This window comes from Scheffersomyces amazonensis, assembly GCF_036850825.1.
Source record: "Scheffersomyces amazonensis strain UFMG-HMD-26.3 chromosome Unknown RJT21scaffold_5, whole genome shotgun sequence".
NCBI classification, from domain to species: domain Eukaryota; kingdom Fungi; phylum Ascomycota; class Pichiomycetes; order Serinales; family Debaryomycetaceae; genus Scheffersomyces; species Scheffersomyces amazonensis.
In genome coordinates, this window is record NW_027042745.1 from 509,774 (window position 1) to 537,763 (window position 27,990).

The 27,990-nt window shown below is 32.6% G+C and overlaps 11 protein-coding genes and 1 non-coding gene across 12 annotated transcripts; 6 read left to right on the top strand and 6 right to left on the bottom strand. All coding sequences in view use genetic code 12, as the record gives it.

The window, feature by feature from the left end:
• Nucleotides 1–439: 439 nt before the first annotated feature.
• Nucleotides 440–5,277, top strand: GDB1 (bifunctional 4-alpha-glucanotransferase/amylo-alpha-1,6-glucosidase). The gene has a single exon (XM_064882181.1). The coding sequence runs from the start codon at nucleotides 619–621 to the stop codon at nucleotides 5,188–5,190; it is 4,572 nt and encodes a 1,523-aa protein (XP_064737245.1). The 5' UTR covers nucleotides 440–618; the 3' UTR covers nucleotides 5,191–5,277.
• A 788-nt stretch (nucleotides 5,278–6,065) lies between these two features.
• On the top strand, nucleotides 6,066–7,914 carry ALD6 (Ald6p). Its single transcript, XM_064882182.1, has one exon. It carries the CDS (start codon nucleotides 6,116–6,118, stop codon nucleotides 7,763–7,765), a length of 1,650 nt encoding a protein of 549 aa, XP_064737246.1. The 5' UTR covers nucleotides 6,066–6,115; the 3' UTR covers nucleotides 7,766–7,914.
• On the bottom strand, nucleotides 7,880–7,963 carry RJT21DRAFT_t112. Its single transcript has one exon. It is a non-coding gene; the product is annotated as a tRNA-Leu (tRNA).
• A 387-nt stretch (nucleotides 7,964–8,350) lies between these two features.
• RJT21DRAFT_46413 (Zn(II)2Cys6 transcription factor domain-containing protein) lies at nucleotides 8,351–10,274 on the top strand. The gene has a single exon (XM_064884681.1). It carries the CDS (start codon nucleotides 8,587–8,589, stop codon nucleotides 10,051–10,053), a length of 1,467 nt encoding a protein of 488 aa, XP_064737247.1. The 5' UTR covers nucleotides 8,351–8,586; the 3' UTR covers nucleotides 10,054–10,274.
• Nucleotides 10,275–11,650, top strand: RJT21DRAFT_46414 (SDR family oxidoreductase). Its single transcript, XM_064884682.1, has one exon. It carries the CDS (start codon nucleotides 10,496–10,498, stop codon nucleotides 11,237–11,239), a length of 744 nt encoding a protein of 247 aa, XP_064737248.1. The 5' UTR covers nucleotides 10,275–10,495; the 3' UTR covers nucleotides 11,240–11,650.
• VAC8 (protein anchor) lies at nucleotides 11,651–13,745 on the top strand. Its single transcript, XM_064884683.1, has one exon. The coding sequence runs from the start codon at nucleotides 12,061–12,063 to the stop codon at nucleotides 13,675–13,677; it is 1,617 nt and encodes a 538-aa protein (XP_064737249.1). The 5' UTR covers nucleotides 11,651–12,060; the 3' UTR covers nucleotides 13,678–13,745.
• A 4-nt stretch (nucleotides 13,746–13,749) lies between these two features.
• RJT21DRAFT_121712 (uncharacterized protein) lies at nucleotides 13,750–15,251 on the bottom strand. The gene has a single exon (XM_064882183.1). It carries the CDS (start codon nucleotides 15,173–15,175, stop codon nucleotides 13,814–13,816), a length of 1,362 nt encoding a protein of 453 aa, XP_064737250.1. The 5' UTR covers nucleotides 15,176–15,251; the 3' UTR covers nucleotides 13,750–13,813.
• Nucleotides 15,252–16,388, bottom strand: RJT21DRAFT_121714 (Mrp/NBP35 family ATP-binding protein). Its single transcript, XM_064882184.1, has one exon. The coding sequence runs from the start codon at nucleotides 16,336–16,338 to the stop codon at nucleotides 15,349–15,351; it is 990 nt and encodes a 329-aa protein (XP_064737251.1). The 5' UTR covers nucleotides 16,339–16,388; the 3' UTR covers nucleotides 15,252–15,348.
• A 50-nt stretch (nucleotides 16,389–16,438) lies between these two features.
• On the bottom strand, nucleotides 16,439–20,110 carry RJT21DRAFT_121715 (nucleocytoplasmic transporter). Its single transcript, XM_064882185.1, has one exon. The coding sequence runs from the start codon at nucleotides 19,792–19,794 to the stop codon at nucleotides 16,753–16,755; it is 3,042 nt and encodes a 1,013-aa protein (XP_064737252.1). The 5' UTR covers nucleotides 19,795–20,110; the 3' UTR covers nucleotides 16,439–16,752.
• Nucleotides 20,111–20,937: 827 nt separating this feature from the next.
• On the bottom strand, nucleotides 20,938–23,044 carry EDC3 (Edc3p; the record flags this gene model as incomplete). The annotated part of the gene is made up of 2 exons (XM_064880321.1): nucleotides 20,938–22,501; nucleotides 22,959–23,044. 2 exons carry the CDS (start codon nucleotides 23,042–23,044, stop codon nucleotides 20,938–20,940), a joined length of 1,650 nt encoding a protein of 549 aa, XP_064737253.1.
• A 255-nt stretch (nucleotides 23,045–23,299) lies between these two features.
• On the top strand, nucleotides 23,300–23,977 carry RJT21DRAFT_3187 (CDP-diacylglycerol--inositol 3-phosphatidyltransferase; the record flags this gene model as incomplete). The annotated part of the gene is made up of 1 exon (XM_064884147.1): nucleotides 23,300–23,977. The coding sequence occupies one exon, from the start codon at nucleotides 23,300–23,302 to the stop codon at nucleotides 23,975–23,977; it is 678 nt and encodes a 225-aa protein (XP_064737254.1).
• A 50-nt stretch (nucleotides 23,978–24,027) lies between these two features.
• On the bottom strand, nucleotides 24,028–26,537 carry RJT21DRAFT_46420 (anaphase promoting complex subunit 5). Its single transcript, XM_064884684.1, has one exon. The coding sequence runs from the start codon at nucleotides 26,449–26,451 to the stop codon at nucleotides 24,079–24,081; it is 2,373 nt and encodes a 790-aa protein (XP_064737255.1). The 5' UTR covers nucleotides 26,452–26,537; the 3' UTR covers nucleotides 24,028–24,078.
• Between the last annotated feature and the right edge of the window lie 1,453 nt (nucleotides 26,538–27,990).

Here is a 27,990-nt window from a genome sequence, read left to right on the forward strand (position 1 = left end):
ATTTCTTAGACTCCGCTAAGCTGAACTTCTCAGTAGCCTAAATTGGTAATTTCGGTAGCAATCGTAGCCATAGCGCAATTGTAATAACTGCAAAGGGCCCATATGGGATATCCAATAAATTGCTGTGATTTACCACTACAGCCCGTGGTCTATGTCCACAGGATAAAGGAATGACATTGATGGCCAATAGTATAACCAACCAAAGATCGAACTAACTACTAACTGACTAAACAAGCACTCAGAAGATCAATCTGTAAACTCTACCCCGTTAGGGTAAAACTATATCTCAGCCCACTAAATTCCAGCAATGTCGACAATCTCTCACTAATTCTAATTTCAGGGATACGCACCGCACCGCAATGCAGCGAAAGATTAGGGAGACACAATTGCGGCCGGAAAATTGAAAATTACACTATGGGAATGCGGGCATCACCTAACGGCCACCCATCTCCTGGACATATTATTGATATTTAATTCACTAATATTGTCCTCTACCAGTTAACTAACTAGCCAATTTCATTCACTAGACTTTTCAACTGTTACTACCGAACTCCTCATCACTAAACATTACCAATTGCCCCGCTAGCTCATCCCCCACCCCCACCAATAGCAAGCACAATGGCACAAAAGAGAACAGTACTCTTAAGATTGTCCAACACAGGAGAACCAGTCAATAGTGAAGGAATTAATAATGGTGTACTAATTCTACCATCTATAGCACTCCCTACTGACTATAAGTTAGGAGACCCACTATTCCAATTAGTATTTCAATTGAATGCCGCATCTCCCATCACCAGAAAGGGACGCTTATTCACTAATATACCTTTAGATTATGATAAACCATTTGATCGTCATCAACATAATTCATATGATATTCAAAGTTCATTCCATCAAGATGTTACTATAAAAGTATCAGTATTTAAACCCGGATCTTATAATTATTATATTGAATATGAAGATTCTCAATCTAATCAAGTAACTACTGAAAAGTTTTATTTAACTGTTCCTCCAAATTTAAAAATTGGTAATGAATATCTTCCATTTAATGCCATTAATATTGAATCAGTAGTATCTAAATGGATTGGTCCATTATCCAATTGGGATAAGTTTTTCTCTAAAGTTGCTTCTAAAGGATATAATCTTATTCATTTTACTCCCTTACAATCAAGAGGAGAATCTAATTCTCCATATTCAATTTATGATCAATTGAAATTTGATCCGGAAATCTTTGAAACTAATGAAGAAGCCACCAAATTAATTAGTACTGTTCTTGAAAAATATGGACTTTTATCAATTACTGATGTGGTATGGAATCATACAGCCAATAATTCCGATTGGATTAAACAAGTTCCTAATTCAGGTTATAACGCAGAAACGGCTCCGCATTTAATTTCCGCCATTGAATTAGATTCAAAATTATTAGACTTTTCTTCAAAATTACAAGAATATAATTTACCAACGGATATAAAGAATGATTCGGATTTAAAAATCATTGTTAATGGATTATCAAAATATGTTCTTGATGAATTAAATTTATGGGAATATTATGTATTCAATAAATTGGAAATTTTAGCCAATTTGAGAAAACATTATTATGATCGAACTAATAATATTTGTCCAGTAGATATTCCTCATGATGTAAATCTTGATAATATTGTAGATTTATCGAAATTTGCCTTGAAATATTCTAATAAACATTCAGAAATTGTGTTTACAAATAGATGGGCTAATCAATTAGATTCTTTAAAATTATTAGGAATCTTATTTACCATATTTAAATCAAAAGATATTGAATATTCCATTATATCTAGAAAAGCTGAACAAATTATTGATGCTATTAATGCTCCATTATATGCAGCTTATGATGATGATATTCATACCATTAAAGTGCAACTTGAAAATCGAATTAAATACTTAAGATTAGAAGAAAATGGACCTAAATTAGGTACAGTTACTAAAACTAACCCTTTAACAGAACTGTATTTTACTCGATTTATTGATGAAAATGGTAAACAATGGGCATTAGCCAATAATGGATGGATTTGGGGAGGTAATCCCTTGGTAGATTTTGCATCTCTGCAATCTAAGGCTTATTTAAGAAGAGAAGTCATAGTCTGGAGTGATTGTATAAAATTAAGATATGGTGAAGGACCGCAAGATTCTCCAGAATTATGGCAAAGAATGAAAGAATATACTCAAATTTGTGCTTCATTATTTAATGGATTTAGAATTGATAATTGTCATTCAACTCCTTTACATGTAGGAGAATATCTTTTAGATGAAGCTAGAAAAGTTAATCCTAATCTTTATGTAGTGGCAGAATTATTTACTGGATCAGAAGAAATGGATAAAATCTTTGTTGAAAGATTAGCCATTAATTCTCTTATTAGAGAAGCCATGCAGGCCTGGAATGTTCAAGAATTATCTCGATTAGTTCATAAACATGGAGGTAGACCAATTGGTTCATTAACTTGGTTACCATTAGATGATTTTTCATTTCCAGCTGATAAAGAACCTATTAAGGATAAATATTTAGATTCATATACTGAATTAGAAATTCCTAAAGTATTAACAAGACAAGCACCTCATGCATTATTTATGGATTGTACTCATGATAATGAAACTCCAACTCAAAAGAGAACTCCGGAAGATACTTTACCTAATGCTGCCTTAGTAGCCTTTTGTTCTTCTGCCATTGGTTCAGTATATGGTTATGATGAAATATATCCTCATTTATTAAATCTTGTCACTGAACATCGACAATATAATGTTGATTCTAATAATGGAATTGGTATAGTAAAGGCCAAATTACATGAAATCAGAAAAGAATTGGCATCGGAAAGTTCAGATGTATTAAGAGATCATGAAATGTATATTCATCATGAAGATCAATACATTACCATTCAAAGACATAATGCTAAGACTGGGAAAGGATGGTTTTTAATTGCGAGATCGAAATTTAATAATCATCAATCTCCGCAAATCTTATCTCCAGTAATCTTAAGTGGAACTATAGTTAAACACGAATTTAGTTATACCCTTAAGAAAACAGGAGATTATGAAAGGGATGAGGAATTCTTGACAGGAGTTCCTACCAAATTAGAAGAATTACCATCACCTTCAATTGAATTTAATGGTAAAGAATCGATTATTAAAGTTGATGAAAGTTTTATTCCGGGCTCAATAGCTGTATTTTCTACTGAAATTCCCGGAGTAGATGAGGATTTAGATCATTATGTAAAAGAAGGAGCCATTGAAGCTTCATTGGGTTTAGATTTATATGATTTAAATGCCATTCTTTATAAGAGTTCACCCGAAGAATTAGATGCCAGTGCTGGACAAGAAAATGTTTATAATATTCCTCAATATGGAACTTTAGTATATGCTGGATTAGAAGGATGGAATACTGCGTTAAAGCATGTGATTTGGCAGAATAATTTAGGTCATGCTATTTGTAATCATATTCGAGATGGTGAATGGGCGTTGGATTATATAGTTAATCGATTGGATAAGTATGCTAAATCCTCTGGCAATTTGGCCAAGTTTCAGGAATGGCTTAGAAGTCGAATTCAAGCCATTAAGAAAGCTCCTTATTTCTTAAGACCTCACTATTTTGCTCTTGTGGTGGGGATTGCTTATGAAGGCGCTAGATTTAGAGTGTTAAGATTATTCAGTCCTGAGATTCAAAAGGCTACTAACTTTGTCCAAAGTTTGGCATTAACCTCTGTTCAAATGGTAGGGAAAATGAATAATACTTCATTATTACCTTTAGAACAAGTTCCAAGTATAGCAGCTGGATTACCACATTTCAGTAATGATTATATGAGATGTTGGGGTAGAGATGTATTTATATCCTTTAGAGGATTATTTATTGTAACCGGAAGATTTGATGATGCAAAGAATCATATTTTGGGATTTGCGAAGACTTTAAAACATGGATTAATTCCTAATTTATTAGATGCGGGAAGAAATCCTCGGTATAATGCTCGAGATGCCGCTTGGTTCTTTTTACAAGCCATTCAAGAATATATAACTTATGTACCCAATGGTATAAAGATTCTTGATGAAGAAGTATCTAGAAGATTTCCCTTAGATGATACTTGGATTCCATATACTGACGAAAGAGCCTTTAGTTATAAGACTTCCATTAGAGATATCATTTATGAAATCTTACTGCGTCATGCCAAGGGGATTAAATATCGTGAAGCAAATGCTGGACCTAATTTAGATTCCCAAATGAAAGATGAAGGGTTTAATGTAGAGGTGGGGATTGACTGGAATACTGGGTTAGTTCGCGGTGGATCTCAATTTAATTGTGGGACTTGGATGGATAAGATGGGTGAAAGTGCCAGAGCTGGATCTAAGGGGATTCCCGGAACTCCAAGAGATGGAGCTGCGGTTGAATTACAGGGACTCTTAAAGAGTGCCTTAAGATTTGTTAATAAATTACATGAACAAAACCTATTCCCCTATACCGAGGTTGAAAAACCCGATGGATCTAAGATTACTTTGAAAGCTTGGGAACAATTGCTTCAAGACAATTTTGAAAAGCATTTCTTTATTCCTACTGATCCAAATGATGATCACAAGTATGTTATTGATAGTTCTTTGGTTAATCGTAGAGGAGTTTATAAAGATTTATATGGATCCGGTAAACCGTTTGAAGATTATCAATTAAGACCAAATTTCCCGATTGCCATGATAGTTGCACCTGAATTATTCACTCCGGCCAATGCCTTGAGTTGTTTAAGAATTGCTGATAAGGCTATTAGAGGACCAGTTGGAATGGCTACATTAGATCCAAGTGATTGGAATTATCGACCATATTATAATAATAGTGAAGATAGTGATGATTTTGCTACTTCAAAAGGTAGAAATTATCATCAAGGACCAGAATGGGTATGGGTATTTGGATATTTTATTAGATCATTTTTATTATTCCATTATTTACATGCTACTGATTGTAAAACTAATGAAGGAGATCCATCTATTCAGATATTAACGGAAATTAATGAGAGAATTCAAGGTCATATTAAATGGATAAAGGACAGTCCATGGGCAGGATTAACTGAGTTAACTAACAAAAATGGGGAAATTTGTTATGACTCAAGCCCTACACAAGCTTGGAGTAGTTCCTGTTTACTTGATTTGTATTATGATTTATGGAATGAAGAGCATTATCAACATTAGCTAGATTAAAAGTTAGACATATATTAGTTAGATTAATATTAATACACTACTTATACTTATACTTATACTTATACTTATACTTATACTACTTGCGCTGCGTATGGTAGACTACTTATTTACTACGATAATACTATAATACATTACAATATACTATAATACATTACTTACTACTGTAATACATTACTTACTACTGTAATACATTACTTACTACTGTAATACACTGGTTATACTACTGTAATACCAAAGACAATACTGCTAAATACAATACACAAAATCTTATCCGCTAATTTTACACTGCTTGTAGTACACTACTATATACAATATACTATATACAATATACTACACTACAATATACTACACTACTATACACTATACGCTAATTCCACTAATTATGCACTGTATGCACTGTATGCACTATCTGCATTATCCCATACTATATTACGTGCTTAATTACAACTCTAATTAGTAGCAATCTGTACCCACAGTAAGGGAAACGATGGCCGAACGATTGCAAAAAATTATAGCCAATAAGGCTTAACTATTGCGGCAACGGAGTTCAATCCACTACACTGTTCTAAAAAGTCTAATTGTTTAATTCTCTCCTAATTAATCTATATTCTCACTGCTATGTCTATTCATCTATTGGTAAATTAATGTTAGACGAACCCCATACTTTCCCAACCCAAATGGCAAACCTCACCCTCACGGAAGTTCCATGGTTAATTGAAGTTACGGGGCCATATGAAAAATTAATGTTGGCCATTAGCGGAGTCGTGTGTGCAGGTCGGCAGGAGGGGAGTGCGGATATCGCTTGCCGGATACATACAGGAACCAACCCACTTGAACTAACTGCTATAAAGACCATTGAAATTCTACGAAGATAGTAAATGAATTATATATTTTATAGTATTAATAAACAATTGCAATGATGTATAGAGCTACGCAATTAACATCTGTTAGATTGGCTAAACCTGCCGGACAATTTTTACGGTGGTCAAGTAAAAGTTCCATTAATTTATCGTCTAGTTTAACATCTTACCCCACAGATCATACTAGTCCTAATACCGAACCATATATAACTCCAAGTTTTGTTGATAATCAATTCTTTAAATCAGAATCAAAAGAATGGTTTGATATTCATGATCCTGCCACTAATTATGTAGTATCAAAAGTTCCACAATCTACACCTCAAGAATTAGAAGAAGCAATTGAAGCGGCCGCAAAGGCTTTCCCGATTTGGAAGGAATTTTCAGTCATAAAAAGACAAGGAATTGCCTTTAAATTTGTTCAATTATTAAGAGAAAATTTAGATAGAATTGCTTCGGTAATTGTATTAGAACAAGGTAAAACTTTTGTTGATGCTCAAGGTGATGTTACTAGAGGTTTACAAGTTGCTGAAGCTGCTGTTAATATTACAAATGATTTAAAAGGTGAAACTTTAGAAGTTTCAACTGATATGGAAACTAAAATGATTCGTGAACCTTTAGGAGTTGTAGCATCAATTTGTCCATTTAATTTCCCTGCCATGGTACCTTTATGGTCTTTACCTTTAATTTTAGTTACTGGTAATACTGCTGTTATAAAACCATCTGAAAGAGTTCCTGGTGCTGCATTAATTATTGCAGAATTAATTGTTAAAGCTGGTGTACCACCTGGTGTTCTTAATATTGTTCATGGTAAACATGATACTGTTAATAAATTAATTGAAGATCCAAGAATTAAAGCATTAACTTTTGTTGGTGGTGATAAAGCTGGTAAATATATTTATGAAAAGGGTACTTCTTTAGGTAAAAGAGTTCAAGCTAATTTAGGTGCTAAGAATCATTTAGTTGTATTACCAGATGCTCCAAAGCAACAATTTATAAATGCTCTTAATGGTGCTGCTTTTGGTGCTGCTGGTCAAAGATGTATGGCTATTTCTGTCTTAGTTACTGTTGGTAAAACCAAGGAATGGATTAGTGATATTGTTCATGATGCTAAATTATTAAAGACAGGAAGTGGTTTTGATAAAAGTAGTGATTTAGGTCCTTTAATTAATCCAGGTAGTTTAACTAAAGCTAAAGATATTATTGAAGATTCTGTAAAGAATGGTGCAGTTCTTGCTTTAGATGGTAGAGATTATAAAGCATCAGAAGAAAGATTTTCAAAGGGAAATTTCTTAGGACCAACTATTTTAACTAATGTTAAGCCAGGTCAAAGAGCTTATGATGAAGAAATCTTTGCTCCTGTTCTTTCTGTTGTAAATGTTGATACTATTGATGAAGCAATTGAATTAATTAATGCTAATAAATATGGTAATGGTGTTGCTATCTTTACCTCTTCTGGATCTTCAGCACAATATTTCACTAAAAGAATTGATGTCGGACAAGTAGGTGTTAATGTTCCAATTCCAGTTCCATTACCAATGTTTTCATTCACTGGTTCTAGAGGGTCATTCTTGGGTGACTTGAACTTTTACGGTAAGAGTGGTATTACTTTCTTAACCAAACCAAAAACTATTACTGCTTCCTGGAAATCTAGTACTGTAGATGATGAAATTTTAAAGCCATCTACTTCGATGCCTGTCCAACAATAGTTTAGTTTTTATAGGAATTTAAAAAAATATCAATATAAAATATTTAATATTTAATAAGGTTGCAAAAAGTGGTAAAGTAACTAAAAAACTATAAGAAGAAATAGAAAAAAATAATGAAGGATGCGAGGTTCGAACTCGCGCGGACAACCGTCCAACAGATCTTAAGTCTGCCGCCTTAGACCACTCGGCCAACCCTCCAATTTGTTGAAAAATAGATTTGTTAGGAAAATCGCGTGGGCTAATTTTGGACCTTATATGCCGGAAAACGTGATTTCCAGCACGTGATTTGACATGAAATGGCTGCAATTTTTCCCAAATTTCAACTCAAATCCCGAGAAACTTTAGAGAGCTTTTGACATAGAATGATTTGTTCAACCTAAAATTTGTAGAAAATTAAACAGACAAATTTTGAATTTGTCTGTCGGAAATATGAAAGTATCAATCCACATAGTTAAACTAATAAGGCTTAGATAAAAGCTTAAGAGATGGTAAATAGTAAGGTATTTCAGTATCAAGCTACTTAGACTAGTAACAGGAAAGGCTATAGATAATTCACTACAACTAGGGTATTAGAATGTGTGACTGGCAGCTTAATAGTATCTTTCAGACAGGGAATTTACTTCACTTTATGCCGTATACAATTGATAGGAGGAGTTGGAAATTATCTATTGATAAGATAAAATTTGGTCACATGACCAAAACTTTAAGCCACCTCTTAAAGGCCATTCGGTGATAACGTGTGCTTTTAAATAAGCACGGCCTCGTTTAAAGAACAATTCAACAATTAACATGATCGATAGATATAGATCAACTAATCAACAATGTCAAATAGTTATAACAATAGTAGGCTTGTAGGCACGAAATCAAGATTGGGATGTTTGAGTTGTAAAAAACTTCGAATAAAGTGTAATGAAGCAAAACCTAGTTGCGAATATTGCCAACATACGAATCGTGAATGTATTTATCCAGATACACCACATCAAATAAAATTTAAACCATATGTTGTTAAATCTTCAAGTAGTGTTATAGTTGGAACTTCAGGACCTAATAATTTTGATAAATTGTTTGGTAGTGCCGAACATTATTTTACAGTTAAAGAAAGTTCATCACAGCAGAATCTCGTAAAATCATTAGCATTAAATCAAACTACGACACAGTTAAATTTATCTACATTTGAATTACGATTACTTAATTTCTTTCATAATTTCTGCATATTTGGCTTTACCTTTGGACAGAATCCAGCTGTTCATGACGTATGGGCTAATAAAGTTCCAAAATTATTCATAGAAAGTCAATTGGTCCGAGATTGTATCTTTGCCTATGCTTGTATCAATTTGTTCCCCTTCTGTGATTTAGAACAATTGAAAATAGAAGATAATCAAGAAATTCGACGCCGTTATGATGTTGGGACTTTAAAATATCACAATACAAATGGACAAATTTCGAAATCAGAAAGAAACAAGTTATTTGTTAAGACATCGGAATATTTTTCAAACTCAATCTCTAGCAAGAATGCTCTTATTTCGAAACACAAACAATTATTTTATGGACCATATGTTCCAGAAGATCAATTAGCCAAAGAATTAGTTATATCTAGTATATTAATCTTTGGATTCTTGGGACTCCAACCCCATGATTTAGTGCCATTAGTATGTTTTGACGGAAGTGAAGCTGACTATCTTAATATCAGTCAAAGCTTAAGAAATATGTTTTTAACTAGTTACCCAGCAATTAGCACTAATGAATTTAGTGGAATTTTTGTGGTTAATGAGCCTAAAAGAGTACCTTCAGTTAAAGAAAGTACATTCCCACTTATTATTAATCTTAAGCGAGATCTAGAAATGTTTTATCCAGATCTTGATAAAGATAACAAATCTAGTAATGATTATGATGCTGTGTTGAGTGTACTTGAATTACTTCAGATTTGTATATACAGAGCTGATAAAAAACATTATACAGTTCCATTATTCAGATGGTTGGTATTAATAAATAATGATTTCTGTGACTTAGTTCATGAAAAGAATTTCTATGCACTCAGAATCTTATTTGTATATTCATGCTTGTGTAATATGGCACGGTTCCAATTATACTACGATGCAAACTTATGGATTAATTTTGTTATCTGGTTTAGGAACTATAACTACGAATTGTTCGGTCTCGGGAATTGGAAATACAATATGGATAGAAGCTTGTTCAATCTCATTCATGACAAATATTATACTTTCTACAATCCTGTTTTCTCAAATATGACGGAATTTGATCCCGAGTTCCTTGATATATCAATGTGAGATATTGAATGAATCTATGTATGTACGTATGTATAATGTACAGGATGTATGATGTATACTATACAATTTACTGTATGTGTAGTATGAATTACTAATATTTTTTGAGACGGTATTAGGAGCACTCGGTGTTTATATTTCACAACCACAATTTCACAACCACCGAGCATTGCCTGATCCGGATTTTCGTGGATTTAAAGTTAGTGCATACTTTATGGGGTTGCAATTACTAATTGCCACACTTGATAGAATATTTATTTCCTGTAGTTAGAACCTTCTATGATCTTTACTACTCGGTGATAATATGTTGATATTATTCAGCAGTATATTCATGAGTTGGCTTGATTGTGTAGAGTTGAATTATAAATACACTGCCATATCGATGTGGTTTAATTCTATGTAGTTAATAAAACAAGTATATATTCACAATCCCAACTTAACAATCATGACTCAACAAACTTATTTAATTGCTGGAGCTACTCGTGGTATTGGTCTCGAATTGACTAAGAAATTTGCCGAAGCCAATTCTGCTAATGTCGTTATCGCCACTGCCAGAGATTTATCCAATTCCAAAGGATTACATGCTTTAGCTGAAAAGTTATCTAACATCAAAATTATTCAATTAGATTTTGCTTCTGAAAAATCTATCGATACTATTGATAAACAATTAGAGGCTTTAGGAATTAAGGGAATTGATACCTTCATTTCAAATGCTGCAATTTTTGAAAATAAGCCTTCACTTTTTGAGACTGATGGGGAAAACTTAAGAAGACATTTTGAAGTAAATGCCGTAGGTCCAATTTTGATTTTCAAAAAAGTGTACAAGTACTTATTGGAAAAGGAAACAAAGAAGGCTATCTTTATTAGTACTTTGGCAGCTTCTTTATCGAATTATTCAATCCCAACTTCAAGTTATGGTCAATCAAAGGCTGCTTTGAACTATGCAGTTCTACAATTTAGTTTTGAGTTGAAAGATAAGGGATTTACAATTGTTGCTTTACATCCTGGAGCTGTTGCAACAGAAGGCGCTAAAACAGCAGTTATTAGAATGGGTCTTTTGGACTTTTTCGAAGCAAATAGTATCAGTACTGATGAAAGTACTACTGGAGTTGTCAAAGTCGTTCAAGGGTTGAAGCCTGAAGATACTGGTAAATTCTTAGATTACAAAGGCGAAGAAATTCCATGGTGAACGACAAGTAAGATACACAAGTTTGTGTAACAGTTACACGAGGTTTTTTGCTTTGTTTATTACTGTTATTTACAACGTTTTCTAAATATAGAGTTTTGATGCAGAGATCGTTCAATTGTTGTAGACTAGTTAGGCATTAATGAATCAATATAAGGTAACTATAACCTGAGTATCCTAACTATTTAAATGTAAGTGCCAAGTTCTTATTAATATTCATTAAAACTATAACTTAGTGAATTGTGAATTTCAACATTTAAAACTTGTGACTTGTGACCTCTACTCAACTCTAACTAAAAAGTCTAAAAAATCCATGGTGAGGTCTTCTTCTTCTCATCTCCTCCTTCTCCAGATTTGATAGCAATTCATTATACATCCTGATTAGGAAATACGCTTAAGATGTCGCGTTTTTGTTGTCCTGACCTGCATAGTGTCTAGGAATTTTCCCAGGGAGACATTGAGAGACACTGCCAATGTGACGACAATTTAATTTGAGAAGTATAAGCAAGCCCAACCATTATATTAGCAATTTAATACAAGCAATAAATAAGTCTTTCGTAATATTCACCAAACGTATTGGAAATAATACACGACACACTTTCTTACCTTTAGTCAATTCAACTTGTATTTTACCGAGCAATAATTTATCTTGTTGCTCCCCCAATCATCAGTGCGTGATAGAAGACGAGCGAGACCAGACCAGCCCAGCCCATACCAGATAGAATCACGTCAGTCTAGAGTGACATATATTTTTATTAAAATTAACTTATTTGTAGTAGATTGAGAAATTTTTTACGACATAATATATCAAATACGACAAAATCATGGGTGCTTGTTGTAGTTGCTTAGGTTCATTTACTAGCGATGGCAATCATCCCCAGCTATTATTAGCAGAAAATGAAAGAGAAGCCATCTCAGCACTTTTACAATATTTGGAAAATAGGTCTGATGTTGACTTCTTTAGTAATGGACCGTTAAGAGCATTAAGTACTTTAGTATATTCAGAAAATATCGATTTACAAAGAAGTGCAGCATTAGCATTTGCAGAAATTACAGAAAAAGATGTAAGAGAAGTCAATAGAGATGTATTAGAACCAATTCTTATTTTATTACAAAGTAATGATTCAGAAGTTCAAAGAGCTGCTTGTGGAGCTTTAGGAAATTTGGCTGTTAATACTGAAAATAAGATTTTAATAGTTGAAATGGGTGGATTAGAACCATTAATTAGACAAATGATGTCAACAAATATCGAAGTTCAATGTAATGCCGTTGGTTGTATAACAAATTTGGCTACTCAAGATGATAATAAATTAAAAATTGCTAAATGTGGAGCTTTAATTCCATTAACAAAATTAGCTAAATCAAAAGATATAAGAGTTCAAAGAAATGCAACTGGAGCACTTTTAAATATGACCCATTCAAATGAAAATAGACAAGAATTAGTTAATGCAGGTGCAGTTCCAGTTTTAGTATCATTATTATCTAATGAAGATTCTGATGTTCAATATTATTGTACAACTGCTTTATCAAATATTGCAGTTGATGAAGCCAATAGAAAAAAATTAGCTAGTACAGAACCAAAATTAATATCTCAATTAGTAAATTTAATGGATTCACCATCACCAAGAATTCAATGTCAAGCAACATTAGCTTTAAGAAATTTAGCATCAGATTCAGGTTATCAAGTAGAAATAGTAAGAGCAGGTGCATTACCACATTTAGTTCAATTATTAACTTGTAATCATCAACCTTTATTATTAGCTGCAGTAGCTTGTATAAGAAATTTATCAATTCATCCATCAAATGAAGCTTTGATTATTGAAGCTGGCTTCTTAAAACCTTTAATTGTTTTATTAGATTATAATGATGAAGAAATTCAATGTCATGCTGTTTCAACATTAAGAAATTTAGCTGCATCAAGTGAAAATAATAGAACTGCATTAATACAAGCAGGTGCTTTATCAAAATGTGAAGAATTAGTATTAAAATTACCATTATCAGTTCAACTGGAAATTTCAGCATATTTTGCTATTTTAGCTTTGGCTGATGATTTAAAACCTCAATTATATGAAAGTCATTTAATAGATGTACTTATTCCTCTTACATTCAGTGAAAATGGTGAAGTTTGTGGTAATTCAGCTGCAGCTTTAGCTAATTTATGTTCAAAAGTATCAGAAGAGCATGGAAAATATATTTTAAATAATTGGAATCAACCTGATGAAGGTATCTATGGGTTTTTATTAAGATTTTTACAAAGTGGTAGTGTTACCTTTGAACATATTGCATTATGGACTATTTTACAGTTATTAGAATGCAGTAATGATGATATAAAAGCTTTAATAAAAGAGAGTGAACCAATTCTTACTGGTATTAAAAATTCAAATACTACTGAAGTTGAATTGAATTATTTATATCAACAAATCCTCCACATTTTAAGTTAAAAGATTCGTAAGCACATGTCAAAGTTATTTTTTTTTTTTAATTCTCAGTCATATTGCTATAATATTCTTCCATATTTAAATATAAATACTTTATTTAGCTTTGTATATTTTTATTTAATCTAATTTAAACTTGAAACTATATGTGATCTTGTACACTTAAAGCAACTCGTTTGGTTTCCACAGGTGACTCCAGAACTTTAGGCTTTGTCGTGTCTATATTTAAGTTCTTTAACTTATCAATGAGTTCAGAAGATTCGGAATCTATAGCTTGTGCAGACTCAGACTTACTACCATTAACTTCTTCATCTAAGGCTTGTAACTCTTGTTCTATATCAACATCATCACGTAAATCTTTACCCAAAGCTTCTGAGATTTCATCTGACTTTTCAAATTCCAGTTGTAATTCTTGTTTAACTTCCTCTATATTGGCAAAATCTACACTCGCATTTAAATCCTTTAAGATAAATGTGGAAGATACCAACTGTTCATATACATTAATATTCTGAGTTGAATCATTTATTTTAAGTAATACCTGATGAAGCTCATTGTAGGAACCCAAACTGTGATTAAGTGAAGATTGAAGAATCTTCCTTAGACGAAGTAAATGTCGTTGACGAGTTAATTTATCTCCCTTATTGTTGATTTGGAAACTTTCCTTTAACTTCTGATCAATATCTTTAATCTTACCCTCTAATTGTTCATTCCTCTTATTAATGTTGAATAGACTTGTCTCTAAATTTATAATTCCAATATCTTCCTTTGTTATATTACCAGATGAGAATTTAATAAACACTTTATTATCTTGCCTTAATAACTTACACTTACCAACATCTCTCGAGAGGTATGTCAATATAAGTTCGCAATCAAACTTAGTAAGAGTTGGATGGACTTTTTTCATAAAGTCGAATAATCTTTGATTATCTGATAATTCACAGGAGTGAGTACCCATTTGAAGAATATCTGATTCTATACGATTCCATATTTCATTCCCCACTTTGGTTAACAAATCCCACGATATATATCGTTCATGCTTAAGTTCTCCATTTGATGTTGTAGCATTAAATTCACTACCCAAACCCACAGTAGTCAACCCCCATTTGATCCAGGAGGTCGGAGATAGGTAATCGTCCAACTTATAAGTTTTATCGAGTACTTTTAAATATGATTGATTACCAGAATTATAATATGAATAAGGTATTAATGAATGACTTTTAACAAGTTCACGAAGTATAATTCCTAACGATAATGGTTTCCCATAGATTGGAATCTTCAATAAAGTAGCCAAATCAGGATTATATGTTGGAAATGATACCACTGAATCATCAAATACATGTGTTTGTAAGAGATCACGTAGAAGATCATTCCATGCCGTTATATTTGCTTCATATCCTTCGGGATTAAGATGCTTCTGATGTTCAAAATCCGAGTACAATGATCTCAACCGAGATTCCTTAAAGTACTTGTTTGACTTTATTATGCTTTCTATATCTATACCCATGGTTATCCCCGAATTATACGTTCATATATAGTTTAGTTTATGGGTAAACATTACTTAATTTGGTGCGCAATTGCGTAGATGCTTTTGGTGCGTATATATTTAATAATAATTAAATAAATCTAAGGCTATAGTACATAATATATAATGGTAAGGGCTATAACAACATAAAGTTGTCATATACTTAAATTGGAAACATTTAATTCTACCAGATCTCTTAAAGCATCCACCACATCTAAAATAGCAGTTGCAGCTGGAGAATCAGCATAATTATCAAAGAAACTCTGACCAGCATCACACGACCTTCCAATACGAGGATCTAAAGGTACAGAACCTAAGAATGGGATATTTAAATCTTGACATAATTTCTCCCCACCACCAGTGGTTGGTTTAAATATTTGTGATTCACCTTTACAATTTGGACATACAAATCCTGACATATTCTCTACTAAACCAAGAATTTTAATTCCTGCTTTACGACAAAAATCAATTTCTTTACGTACATCTAATAATGCTACTTCTTGTGGAGTAGTTACAATTAATGCACCATCTATACCAACTTCTTTCATATAAGATGTTACTGAAAGATGTTCATCTGATGTTCCAGGTGGGGTATCAACTACCAAATAATCTAAATGATCTCCCCAATTTACATCCTTTAAAAATTGTTTTATTAATCCATTCTTTTTAGCTCCTCTCCAAATAATTGCTGAATCTGGATCTGGTAACATAAATGATATACTCATTAATCCTAAATTATCTGCTACATATACAGGTGACAATCCAGAATTAGATTGATGAACTGATTCACCTTCCGCTCCTAACATTCTTGGTAATGAAGGTCCACAAATATCTAAATCCATGGCTCCTACTTCTATATCTTCATCGGCAGCTAATGCCCATGATAACATAGAAGTAAATGTAGATTTTCCAACACCTCCCTTCCCAGATAATACTAATATCTTATGATCTATTTGTCTTAATCTTTTATTTATTAATGGTAAATCCGGATCTGGACCTTTTGGTAATTGGGATGAGCAAATATCTTGATTAGCACATCCTTGACAAGCATCATCTTTACCTGCTGCTTCTGACTCAGGTCCAGGACAATGCTCTGGTTCGGGCGCCTGTAACTGAGTCTTTTCAATATCTCTTGAAGGTGCCATAACCTAACCTGTTTAATTTATTATTCTACTATATAATTAGTCAGTAGATCATACATTAACTTTGGTAACTATTAGTAATAGCTAGAGATAATTTCTTTTTCTGTGAGTCTGTATACAGGCAAAGTCCAAAATGTCGTACAATTTATAGAAGTCGCGGTTGCAAAATTTATTGTTTTTATTAAAAGTTTTAGTTTATCTAATACAGCTTATATAGCATCATAATAAGTAACCATGACACTAATAGTGGGATTAAATTCAAGCCATCCTGATTAGTACAATGTCACACTAAACTCGCAATTCGAAATCAAAATACACTTTTTAAAATATCTTCAGCTATTCTCGTAACCTGCCCAAGACAATTTGGGAAATTGTAAATTAATAATGCACATTTATTAGGAAAGATAAATCTATATACTATGCAGAGATCAGTTGTAAACGGATATCAAAATATTTACGATCCGATGATCCTAATACTAATGATTGAACCTTTTGCTGTATTCCATCGATACTGTTGGAATGATTGATAGCTAAATCTCCCACTTTTTTAGAGATAATCTTCAATGCAGCCTTTGATAAGAAAGTAGATGATTCTATAGCTCGAGGAATATTAGCAAGCAAGAAGACTAAATCGGTAATGCTATTAGGATTTTTCAAGACTTCAAAGTACTTATAATAAATACCTGCTCCTCGATTCCAATCAGGAATAATTAAACCTGATTCAGGGAATTTGGATAATAAAGCTAAGAAGTTATTAATTAAATCTTGATTATTTGAAATAACTGTAGATGGACCTAATTCCTTTACTATGGTATTATGAGCATTTTCCCATAATTGTGCCACAGTATAAGCTTCACATTCTTCCCAATATTTCTTTTCAGTATGATTTTTAATACCAATGGCTTCATAAATAAGTCTATGAGGAATCTTTAAAGTATTTACTAAATAAGTTTCTTCATCATAATCTGGTCCTTTAATACTATTTGTATTTTGAATAATAACATTTCTAATGGCATCCTTTGCCTTTTCATCATCTGATAAATGCGAATAAACATATAAGGATTGTTTCCATAACCCCCTTTGATGTAACAAATTACCCAAATCATAAGTTAATTCATCGAAATCAGATCCTCGAGTATTCAGAGAAATTAATTTGTAGTATAACCATTTCATAGTTTTACTTAATGAAGTATTTCTAATTCTCTTAAGAACCACTTCTTTCTTCTGAGTTTGTAATAGATAGAATAATTTCAACGCATCTATAACTGCCACTGATTCTCCTAAAGATTGAATATCTATACCATCAACAGTATTATTAATAATATCTTCAAGTGTTAAACTTGATTTACCATAGAATAAATTAATAGCCAAAGATATATTCCATGGTAAAGTTTCAATAACATCATCAAACTTACCAGAGAGAATCTTATAGATCTTTACTATAGGTTGAGGAATGTATTCAATACTATTGTTTTCAATCCAAGTATCAACTTGAGCCAATGCAGCTTGTTGAACATAAGAATCATTAGAATCTGCTAAAGTTAATATAGCAGCCAAATGTGAATTATTAGAAGAAATAGCAGTTTCACAAGCAGCTTTAATATCTCCTGAACATATATAAGAAAATACCAATTCCAATGGCTCAGATTTGTTCTGGTCTAATAGTAATTGGATACTTTTACTATTAAATGATTTCAACCAGATTCCAAAGGCCTTCTTTTTATAGAGTTCAGAAACATGAGAAATCATTTGAGGATTTTCTCCCATAAGATTAGAAGTTTGATTGGTTTGAGTATCAAAAAGTGTTGAAGACAACGAAAGTAACATTTCCTCAGCTCCTGCCTTTGCAAATGCTCCAAAAGTAATAGATCCATTAGTCTGTACTACTGGGAATCCATTTGATCTTTGAGATACGGGAGATTGAGCCAATAGATTAGAAATAATATACCTGACATAAGCATTAAACGACTCATCGAAGCTCTCGATATTCTTTACTTTTGATTCATATGTATTAGGAGTGGATACACTATCTTTATCAAGAAGTGACTTATTAAAATCAGCAAATAATAATTCATCAACGGTATTGATGGAAACTTTACCCTTATTGGATTTCGGGGAAGCCGCAAACGGAGTCAAACAAGAATTTAAATCATTAGCTAATTCTAATTGAACCAACCAATCTTCTGATACAGGAAGATTAGGTCTTGTTTGAATAGTATTGAATATGTCATCATTAGATATTTCTGGTTCATAAGCCTTCTCTTCCACTATCTCATTGAAATTAGTATCTCGAGGAAGATAAGATACCAATTGTTTTAAGTAATCGACTTTTTGAATTTCACTACGGACACTTTCTTCCAGTACATTATCTAATGAATCATCTGATTCATAATTATCTTCAATACTTATATCATTAACATGTTGACTCAATACATTCTCAGTCTCAAGATTATTATACAGATTAATTTGTTGTTCGATTTCTTTAGCCACTAAACCTCGTTTGATATTTAATGGTTTATCATTAGAACTAGTCCAATTCCCCGGTAAATCTCTAGTTTCAATTTCTACTTTTTGCTTTTTAATTTCCTTTAGATAGGCTTCATTCGAATAAAGCCGAGAATATTCTAATTCATGCTGTTCTTCAAGAAGATCTTGTCTTCTTTTCATTCCAATTAAAAAGTCAGGATCATCAGCTTCATCAGCTTCTTCGACAAGACCCCAAACACTAAAATGTTTAACTTTAAACACCCACACATGAGTGATGGGATCATAAGTAACATATTCCATTCCAGTTCTCAGTTGTAAATATTTAATATGATCAGAGGCCGACACGGATTTATCACTGGGTCCGACTCCTTCTAAAGTAACCGTAGCAGGAACATTTAATCCCATTCCAAGTGGAGGTTTTTCTTCCTCATTAACATAGACCAAAAGAAATTTATGTTTTATACTGATAGTCCTTTCAAATAATTGATCTTCAATAGAAATATTATTGGCTTTAGCTCTAATAGCTATTTCCGATAAATCTACGGGGAAATTATAAGCAACTTGACCAAATCCAACTCTTCCTACAATGAAGTTTTCAATGACTTTAAGTTCATCTATGGTCTTAGATGTTAATTCCTTTATACTAGGAGTACACCAATATCCATTAGTTTCCTTTCCAAGGTTATTTTCATTAGTTAATGGTGGAGGAGTTTGAACACTTTCTCCAACAATAGCTTTAGATGAAGAATTATCTCCATTGATTTTATAGGGATAACGACTAATGTTTTCTCTTGATGGTTCAATTTCTATATCACTATCATCATCATCTTCAGATGAATAATACTTCTCTGCCAATAATTTATCAGACAGAACTACATGGGGAATAACCTTTCTCTTCTTGGCAGCAATGACTCTATTAGCGTCAATTAAATGAAACTTTATGGGCTTGGATTTAATTACCAACCGTTTCATACTTCCAGCATGTCTTGAAGCCACCGATTTTGAAAATGGTTTATTAACTTTATTTTGTGAAGTTTGTGCTGTTATGGTTCGTTTGATTTTGGAATCCACATAGTTAGAATCGGAAAATATCCCCTTAAATGATTGGCCTAGACTGGCCAATGATGAAGTAGGGTTTCTGAAGATTCGGAATGTTTTCCCTAGTGTGGATAAGATGGATGAGGATGAATTTGAATTTGAATTTGAATTTGAAGTTGAAGTTGAAGTTGAAGTTGAAGTTGAAGTTGAAGTTGAAGTTGAAGTTGAAGTTGAAGTTGAAGATGCAGATGCAGATGCAGTGATATCCGATTTCCTTTCCAAGTACGAATATCTACGCTTAGGAGCTGTATCTTTGGCAGGCTCTTGAAACAAGTTATGAGTAACGGAATCAGGCATGTTACTTAGCGAGTTTTGAATATTGGTGATTACACTATTGTAGTTGTACGGATTGGCAGTACTGACAGATGGTTGTTGCTGCTGTTGCTGCTGTTGCTGTTGTTGCTGTTGTGCTTGCAGACTACCAAATAAACCACCGGCCGGTACTGCTGGTGCTGCTGGTTTGGAATTACCAAACAATCCTCCTCCGGTACTGGTCGAAGTGTTTCCAAATAATCCTCCAGCTGGTGGAGCACTAGCTCCAAATAATCCACCAGCTGGTTGAGAACTATTTCCAAACAATCCTCCCGATGGCTGAGCACTATTTCCAAATAAACTCGTTGATGCAGCTGGTGCAGTTGGTGCAGAAACTGCCAGTCTATTACTATTCCCAAACAATGAAGATTTATTAGTATTGTTTAGACTTAGTGAAGGAGTGCCTGGATTGGACGTTGATATCCCAAGGAGTCCTGACGGTTTTCCAAATCCCGTGGATGCTCCCCAATTGTTATTGCCTGCATTCTGCTGGCCTGAGGATCCAAACATCTTTGACAATTCAATTCGTAGTTGGTACTGGAGTTTAAGTCGGTAATGGATTAGAAGTAGTGGTGTTGATGGTCTGGTAAATTTTTTGTTATGATGTTAGTGACTACATTTACGCGGACAAGTTTTAGAATTACGCAGAAATTTCAATCAATATTTTAATTTTATTAGTGTACATATATATATATATTTAGTCATTTAATCAGTTACATCAATCTTTATAATTGATTCGGCACTATACCAGAATTTATCAAACTTTCTTAAATTACTCTTGGCTTGATAGACTTTATTGGGGATCCCTATATCAATTAAATAATGGGTGATATCATCATTTTCAACATCCAATTGTCCATTTTTATAAGCCAATAATAATCCCGTAATTGGAATACCAAATGATATGAGCCAACGACATTTTATATGAAGAGTATCACTAGTAAGAATCCCTGAACCTCCATCTAAACCTGATGGAACTTCAAGTGACATTATTTTATTAATTTGAGAAGATTCATGACACCATTTAATGACATGATTTAAATTCTTACTATCGATATCTTCATAAAAAATATCATCTAAATGATCATCATAACCTTGTAATCCATCAATAATTAATTCTACTGGAGTATCTAATTGATTATTAATTATATCTAATACTTGATTAAATTCTCCAGTTATAACTTTCCCACCACAACTTTCAAATAAATGTAATTGCACTGATAATTGATGATCAATATCTTCTTCATTTGTATCATCAAGAATTTCTTCATTTAATACATAAGCTAAAACTCTAACTCCATGATTAGTTAAATGACGTCCAGTAGCAAAATTTCTACTCGCTACTCTTGAAGATCCAATTAAAAGTAAAACTAATGGAGGTAAATTATGATTCTTTTTATTACTTAATCTTGTTGAACCTCCTAAAATTTTACTAGTAATTAATTGAGATAAATTAGTGGCAGCAATCTCAGTAATTAAATTAGACGATAATCCAAATGATATAGAACTTAATCGTTCAATTTCTAACATTTGAACTGGTGATGCAAGAGGGATTGGATTTAATGATAATGAATCAACAAATTTAAGATTAGTTGATGAAGAATTTGGTCCATCCTTAAGAGGATTAGGAGATTTTGATCGTTCAACTTTAGATTGTCTTCGAGTAGCATTACCTATATTATCCCAATTATCCTTTTTATTAGAATCAAGAACCATTTCATCAATATCATATTTATCCTTTTTAGATTTGGCAACTTTTAAAACATTTTCAAGTTTATTATGACCTACCAATCGATCATGAGGATTGACAGTATCTTTCTTTTTAAAATCAGCAAATACTGATGATTTATCAAACATCTTTAAATTAGCTGCAAAGTCAAAATCAGTTAGATTCAGAACCTTCAGAGATTCATTATCCCAATCAGGATCATTATCTTGATTTTGTTTAATTTTGATTTTGTTATTGCTATCTTCAACAATAATTGAATTGGAAGTTTCTGGTTCAGAAGACAGATGTTTCTTTTCTCTTTCCTTATTCTTTTTATTGGATTTATAGAAATCCGCTGGTAATTTAATTACTTTTAAATCAGCTATTTGAGTACTTAAGATATTGAGATCAGGTATGGGATGCTTATGAGCATCAGTAGCATCACGTAAAGTGATGCTATCATTACTTACACGAGTGATGAGTCCCGAGGGATTGGATCCATCCTTCAACTGAAGATTGACACGGTAGTTAAGGTACTGAGTCATTGTTGGTGAAGAGGTACTGTGGATGGTTAGTGAAAAGTTATGAAAGTTAAAAATTTAGCGAACGAAAATTAGTGGGTGAGAGTGAAATGTACAGTAGAGAGTATTGTGCGGTGACTGCTACAGATTAATATGGTCAGTATTAAGTATAGTGACTATGAGAAGTTAGTGTTAGTGTTAGTGTTAGTGTTAGTGTTAGTGTATAGTGTAAGTGTTACAGTGAATACAGCATAGTGTTGGTATAGTGTTACAATGACTATAGTGTCTACTAGTGTCTACTAGTGTCTACAAGTGTCTACTGTAGGGTTTAGTGCAATCCTTCTCACTAGCAACTTTACCCTACACTACTATCTACTAAGCTCCTTATACTCCTTACTGGAGTCCCCTATTTACTGAATTCTCTACTCTACTGTCTACTGTCTACTGACTACTGACTACTACTGTACTCCCTACTCCCGCACTACTCTCACTCTCACCAACTCTCACCAACTCTCACACTACTACTTCCTAACTCACTCCATAATCGGCCCTCTCGCTCGTCCCGCAATCCGCCCGCTGACATATTTTACATTTTATATATTTTCCCTGTGATTGAAAAATTTCGCCTATCCTGGCTACCGAACACCATCTCAATTCATACCGTCGGCCGGCCACCAGCTTCTCCGTAACTGTATCCTATACATATCAATTCAGTTCAGTTCAGTTCAGTTCAGTTCAGTTCAATCCACTCCAATTCTCATTAATTCATTCGACACGACACCACTCCACTCCATCAATCCGTTCCATTCCATTCCATTCCATCCATCCATTTCCGTTCATGTCTATAGATCAACAACCAGAACCAGTGGCCACTTCGGGTGCGTCTAACAGTAAGAAAGTTGAAGTTAGAGATATTTTTTTCTATATTCCTAATTTAATTGGATACTTTCGAATCATTACTGCTGTTCTTTCATTTATATCTATGAGAAATCATCCAATTATTACTTTAGTTTTATATGGTATATCCGGATTTCTTGATGCCTTTGATGGTTATGCCGCTAGAAAATTTAATCAAGGTACAAGATTTGGAGCTGTATTAGATATGGTAACTGATAGATGTGCTACAAGTTCATTAATTGTTTATTTGGCAACAATTTATCCATCTTATACTTTATTATGGCAATTACTTGTATCATTAGATTTAGCATCTCATTATATGCATATGTATGCTATGCAAAGTAGTGGTTCAACCTCTCATAAAAATGTTGATCAAAGTCAATCTTATATTTTATCATTATATTATACAAATCGTACGGTCCTTTTTGTTGTATGTTTAGTTAATGAATTATTTTATGTGGCTATTTATTTACATTATTATAATTATTTTTGGTTTGGAACTTTATTGGCTTGGTTATCTGCTCCTATTTGGTTATTTAAGCAATTTGCCAATGTGATTCAATTGAATGGGGCTTCAGTTATTTTGGCTAGAATGGATGCTGAGGATAAGTCAAAGTGAGTAAAGTCACGTACCCTTCCCTTCCATTCCCTTCCTCCCCTCTTCTATTTATTATCTTGATATATACTTATATAAATCCCTATGTACTTACTATAAATTCTTCACACATATCCATAATCATTTTCCTGAACTGATCTGGCTTGTAACTTAGCTAATGACTCAGTTGCATGGTGCAATAATTGCTCATCGCCCTGAGCTTGAGCTACTTGAAGTTCGAATTCAAACGCTTGTTTAAGTTTAATTAGATGACAACAATCCTTAAAGCCTAAGATAGACAAATTTAAGAATTGTAATACTTTACTAATTAAATTTTTATGATAATAAACTTTAGCTAATTCAAAATAACATTGAGATACTAGAAGTTTATTACCTATAGATATAATCATTGGCATCACTTGATGAAGTAATTCATAAGAATCTTCATAATAACCTAAATGATTTAAAGTTGAAATAAATAATTCAAAGCCTTCGGCCATAAGAGTTATAAACCCAATCTTTTTACTTAATTGAATTTGTTGAATTAATAAAATAATACTTTGAGAATAATTCTCACTATAATTAAATACTTTACACTTGATAAGATTTAATTTTATACTTAGATAAATATTCAGACTAACTAATTCTGAATCTAATTTATCACAAATTAATTGTAAAGCAGTAGCATAATTTCCTAAATTTATTTCAACTTCAATCCTGAGTAAATAAAGTTCATGCTTTAATTCAACATCTTTAATTTCACTATCTCCAAGAATTTCTACTAATTCTTTACTAATTCTAAATCTACCCTTTAATAAATTTAATTGAATTAATAAAATTATCCATCGAATATGAACACTTTTATATAATGAATAATCTTGTTTAGAATTTATATCTTGTTTTAATTTACATAAATTTTTAAATCCAATTTCTGTTTCTCCCTTATAAAATTTTAAAAAATTTAATCTAATTAATATGGGGATTTTAGTTCTTTTATCATTAGTTGATTCAATAGCAATTTCGGTATATATATTACTTAATTGAATATTACCAATTCTACTCCATACCATTGCCATGGTTTCACTTGATCGAGTAAATGTTGAAACTTTATCATGAATTGATATATAAAGTGATTTAATTATACTCTCCAAATAATTATTCATGGTACTTCCACTATTCATTCTTTGTAAAGTTTCAAAATTATAACTCATTGAATATAATGATAATGATACCAGTTTTGATTTTTCAATTAAAAAATTAAGTAATTGAGTTTCATCATTATTATTAAAGAAACTTTGTTTATGCCATAAATCTGGTTTATTCTTCATAAAATTAAATAACCATGATAATATATAAGTTAATGCGGAATTATCTTTATGTTCTCGAGCTACAGAGATGGCTTCTTCAATTGAATCAATTGCCTTTTCATCTTCTCCAAAGAATTCATGTAATGAAGCCTTTGAAATTAAAGCAAAATGATAAAAATATTTAGAATTACTTGATACCATATAATCAAAATATTGATGTAATGATTCAAAGGCTCCATTATAATTACAGGCATGTAAATGTTCAAGATATCGAATATAATAATAAGATGCTGAATTATTAAAATTCGCATTTTGAATCAGAGTTGTATTGGAATCTGGTGAAGTCATTAAAATCATTATATCCTTTAACATTTTAGGTGTAGGAGTTCCATAAGTTTCTAATAAATGAATTTGACGTTCTAATAATACTTGTAAATCATGTTTTGGTATAGCGAAATATTTACTACTGGCTGTACAAGTATTTGGAACTTCAGTATCCATAATTTCCGCCAATTGTTGATTTAATGTATCATACAATTGAGAATCTGTATTAGTATTATTAGTATCACTATCACCATCAATACTATCACTAATGGGAGTCTCTAATATAATCCCACCATGATCAAGATAGAATTGTCGAGATGGTTCCCGATACTCTACCAAAGCTTCATAAAGTAAAAAGATCTCATCAAACTTAAGTAAATGGAATGCACTGGTAACTTTATAGATGAATGATCCCAATAATGATCGAGACGATATTTTCTTAATTTTGTCAGTTTCGGTTGCTTCTTTCGGCGTATAAATCGTACTAGCCGGTTCTAGTATATCATTAAATGATAAAAGATCATTATCCACTTGTTTGACAGAAGTTATATCCCATAATGATTTCAAGATCAGCATCTGAAGTCGTAAGATATCTTCATCCTCTTTGTCTTTCTCAGTAGAGTTAGACTTCCCTACATGACCTAATGCATCCACTACATCCTGTAGTGATGGTAGTATAGTAATTTCTTCATCATCTTCAGTAGGTTTATTATCAATTAAATTAATTAACACTGTTAGTACAGCCGTGACTTTAGATTGAGGAATTTGGTGGTGACAGTATAGTTGAATAAGGAATAGTAAGGCAAATTTGTGGGGAGACAAGTCCTCCGTTAAGAGTAGTTGGACGTCACGGTTGTCCAGTGCCATTGCCAGTAGGGGAGAAGAGTCAGTGGTGAGTTAGTGGAGAATTAGTGAAGAATTAGTGAAGAATTAGTGAGACTTAGTGAAGACTCAGTAAATTAGTGGAGACATAGTGAAGAGTGTTTACATTTTTGCGCGACGATTTGGGGCCATTGCGTAGCGTACTTAATTAGTGTAGTGCCTATAAAGTATCGAAGAATACTCAGTATACACATTGTATAGATCAACAATTAGAGTAATAAGTATAGTATAGTACAGAATTAGAATATAGTACAGTATTAGTGTGTGGTACAGTATTAGTGTGTGGTACAGTATTAGTATGTGGTACAGTATTTAGTATAGTGTAGTACAGTGTTTAGTATGTATATAGTGCAGTATTTATATATAGTGCAGTATTCAGTATACATAGCACTTATTCTACACAATTGTATACATAGCACTATTTAGTATATACCATACCCTCACTCATCGTCACTATCAAGGTCGATTTCTGGAATAGCAAAGTCAGAGTCATCTTCAGACTCAGCTTCAACCACTGGTACCTCACCAACAACAGTACCTGTAACGATTGGTGTCTCTTGTACCTGAACCGCAGGAACAATAGGGGCTATTTCAATCTTTTGACGTTTGATGGGTGTCTCAGCATCATCTTCAAGTTTTCTAGTGGACAATGGTTGTGATTGTTGTACTACTTCAACAACTTTTTGAACTACAACCTGTTCTACTTCCTCTACTACATCTACCACCTCTTCTACTTCTGCTTTCACCTCGTCTGCTTCTTCATCATCCTCTTCCTCTTCATCTTCCTCCATCTCGATATTCTCTTCGACCTCAATCTTCTTGATATATATAGGCAAAGGCGGGAATCGTGGATTAATAAACACACTCAATAATGGATCATTTCCAAGTAAAGAAGCCACAATAGGAAGTAAAGAAATCCTTTCATAACCAGGATATAAAACTGCATTCCTTAATAATGATACTAAATCCTGAGGAATAGTATGCTCATTATTATAATACTTAGCATTGACAGTCTCAATAATCAAATATCTCATAAGCTTATAATGTTGAGTAGGTGGTAAACTGACAATCGATATGATAATATTAAAAAATTGACGAACTTTCAGAATGGTCAATGAAGAAATCGATCCAGAAAACAAATGTTGATGAGATAACAAATCAGATAAGGGAATGGCATTGTTATTATTCTTTTTCTTTTGCTTTCTGGCTCCATTAGTTGCATTATTATTATGATTATCTTTCTTATTAGTCGATGCCACTTCAGCATCAGATACTCGAGGTTCAACCAATAAAAGGGCTACATCAACAAATCTAACTAATGAGGATGAATCACTTAAGTTGGTAACCAATGCCAAGATTCCTGCTACTGTTGAAATCATTTCTCTATAAAAGACTTCATTGGCTAATATATATTCAGAATCAATTTTCTTATTCTTGAATGGAATAAGTGTCTCTAAGAATGCCAATATATTACTGAAATGAGGTAATAGTGAACCTTTATAAACACTAGCAATTTTACTAAGG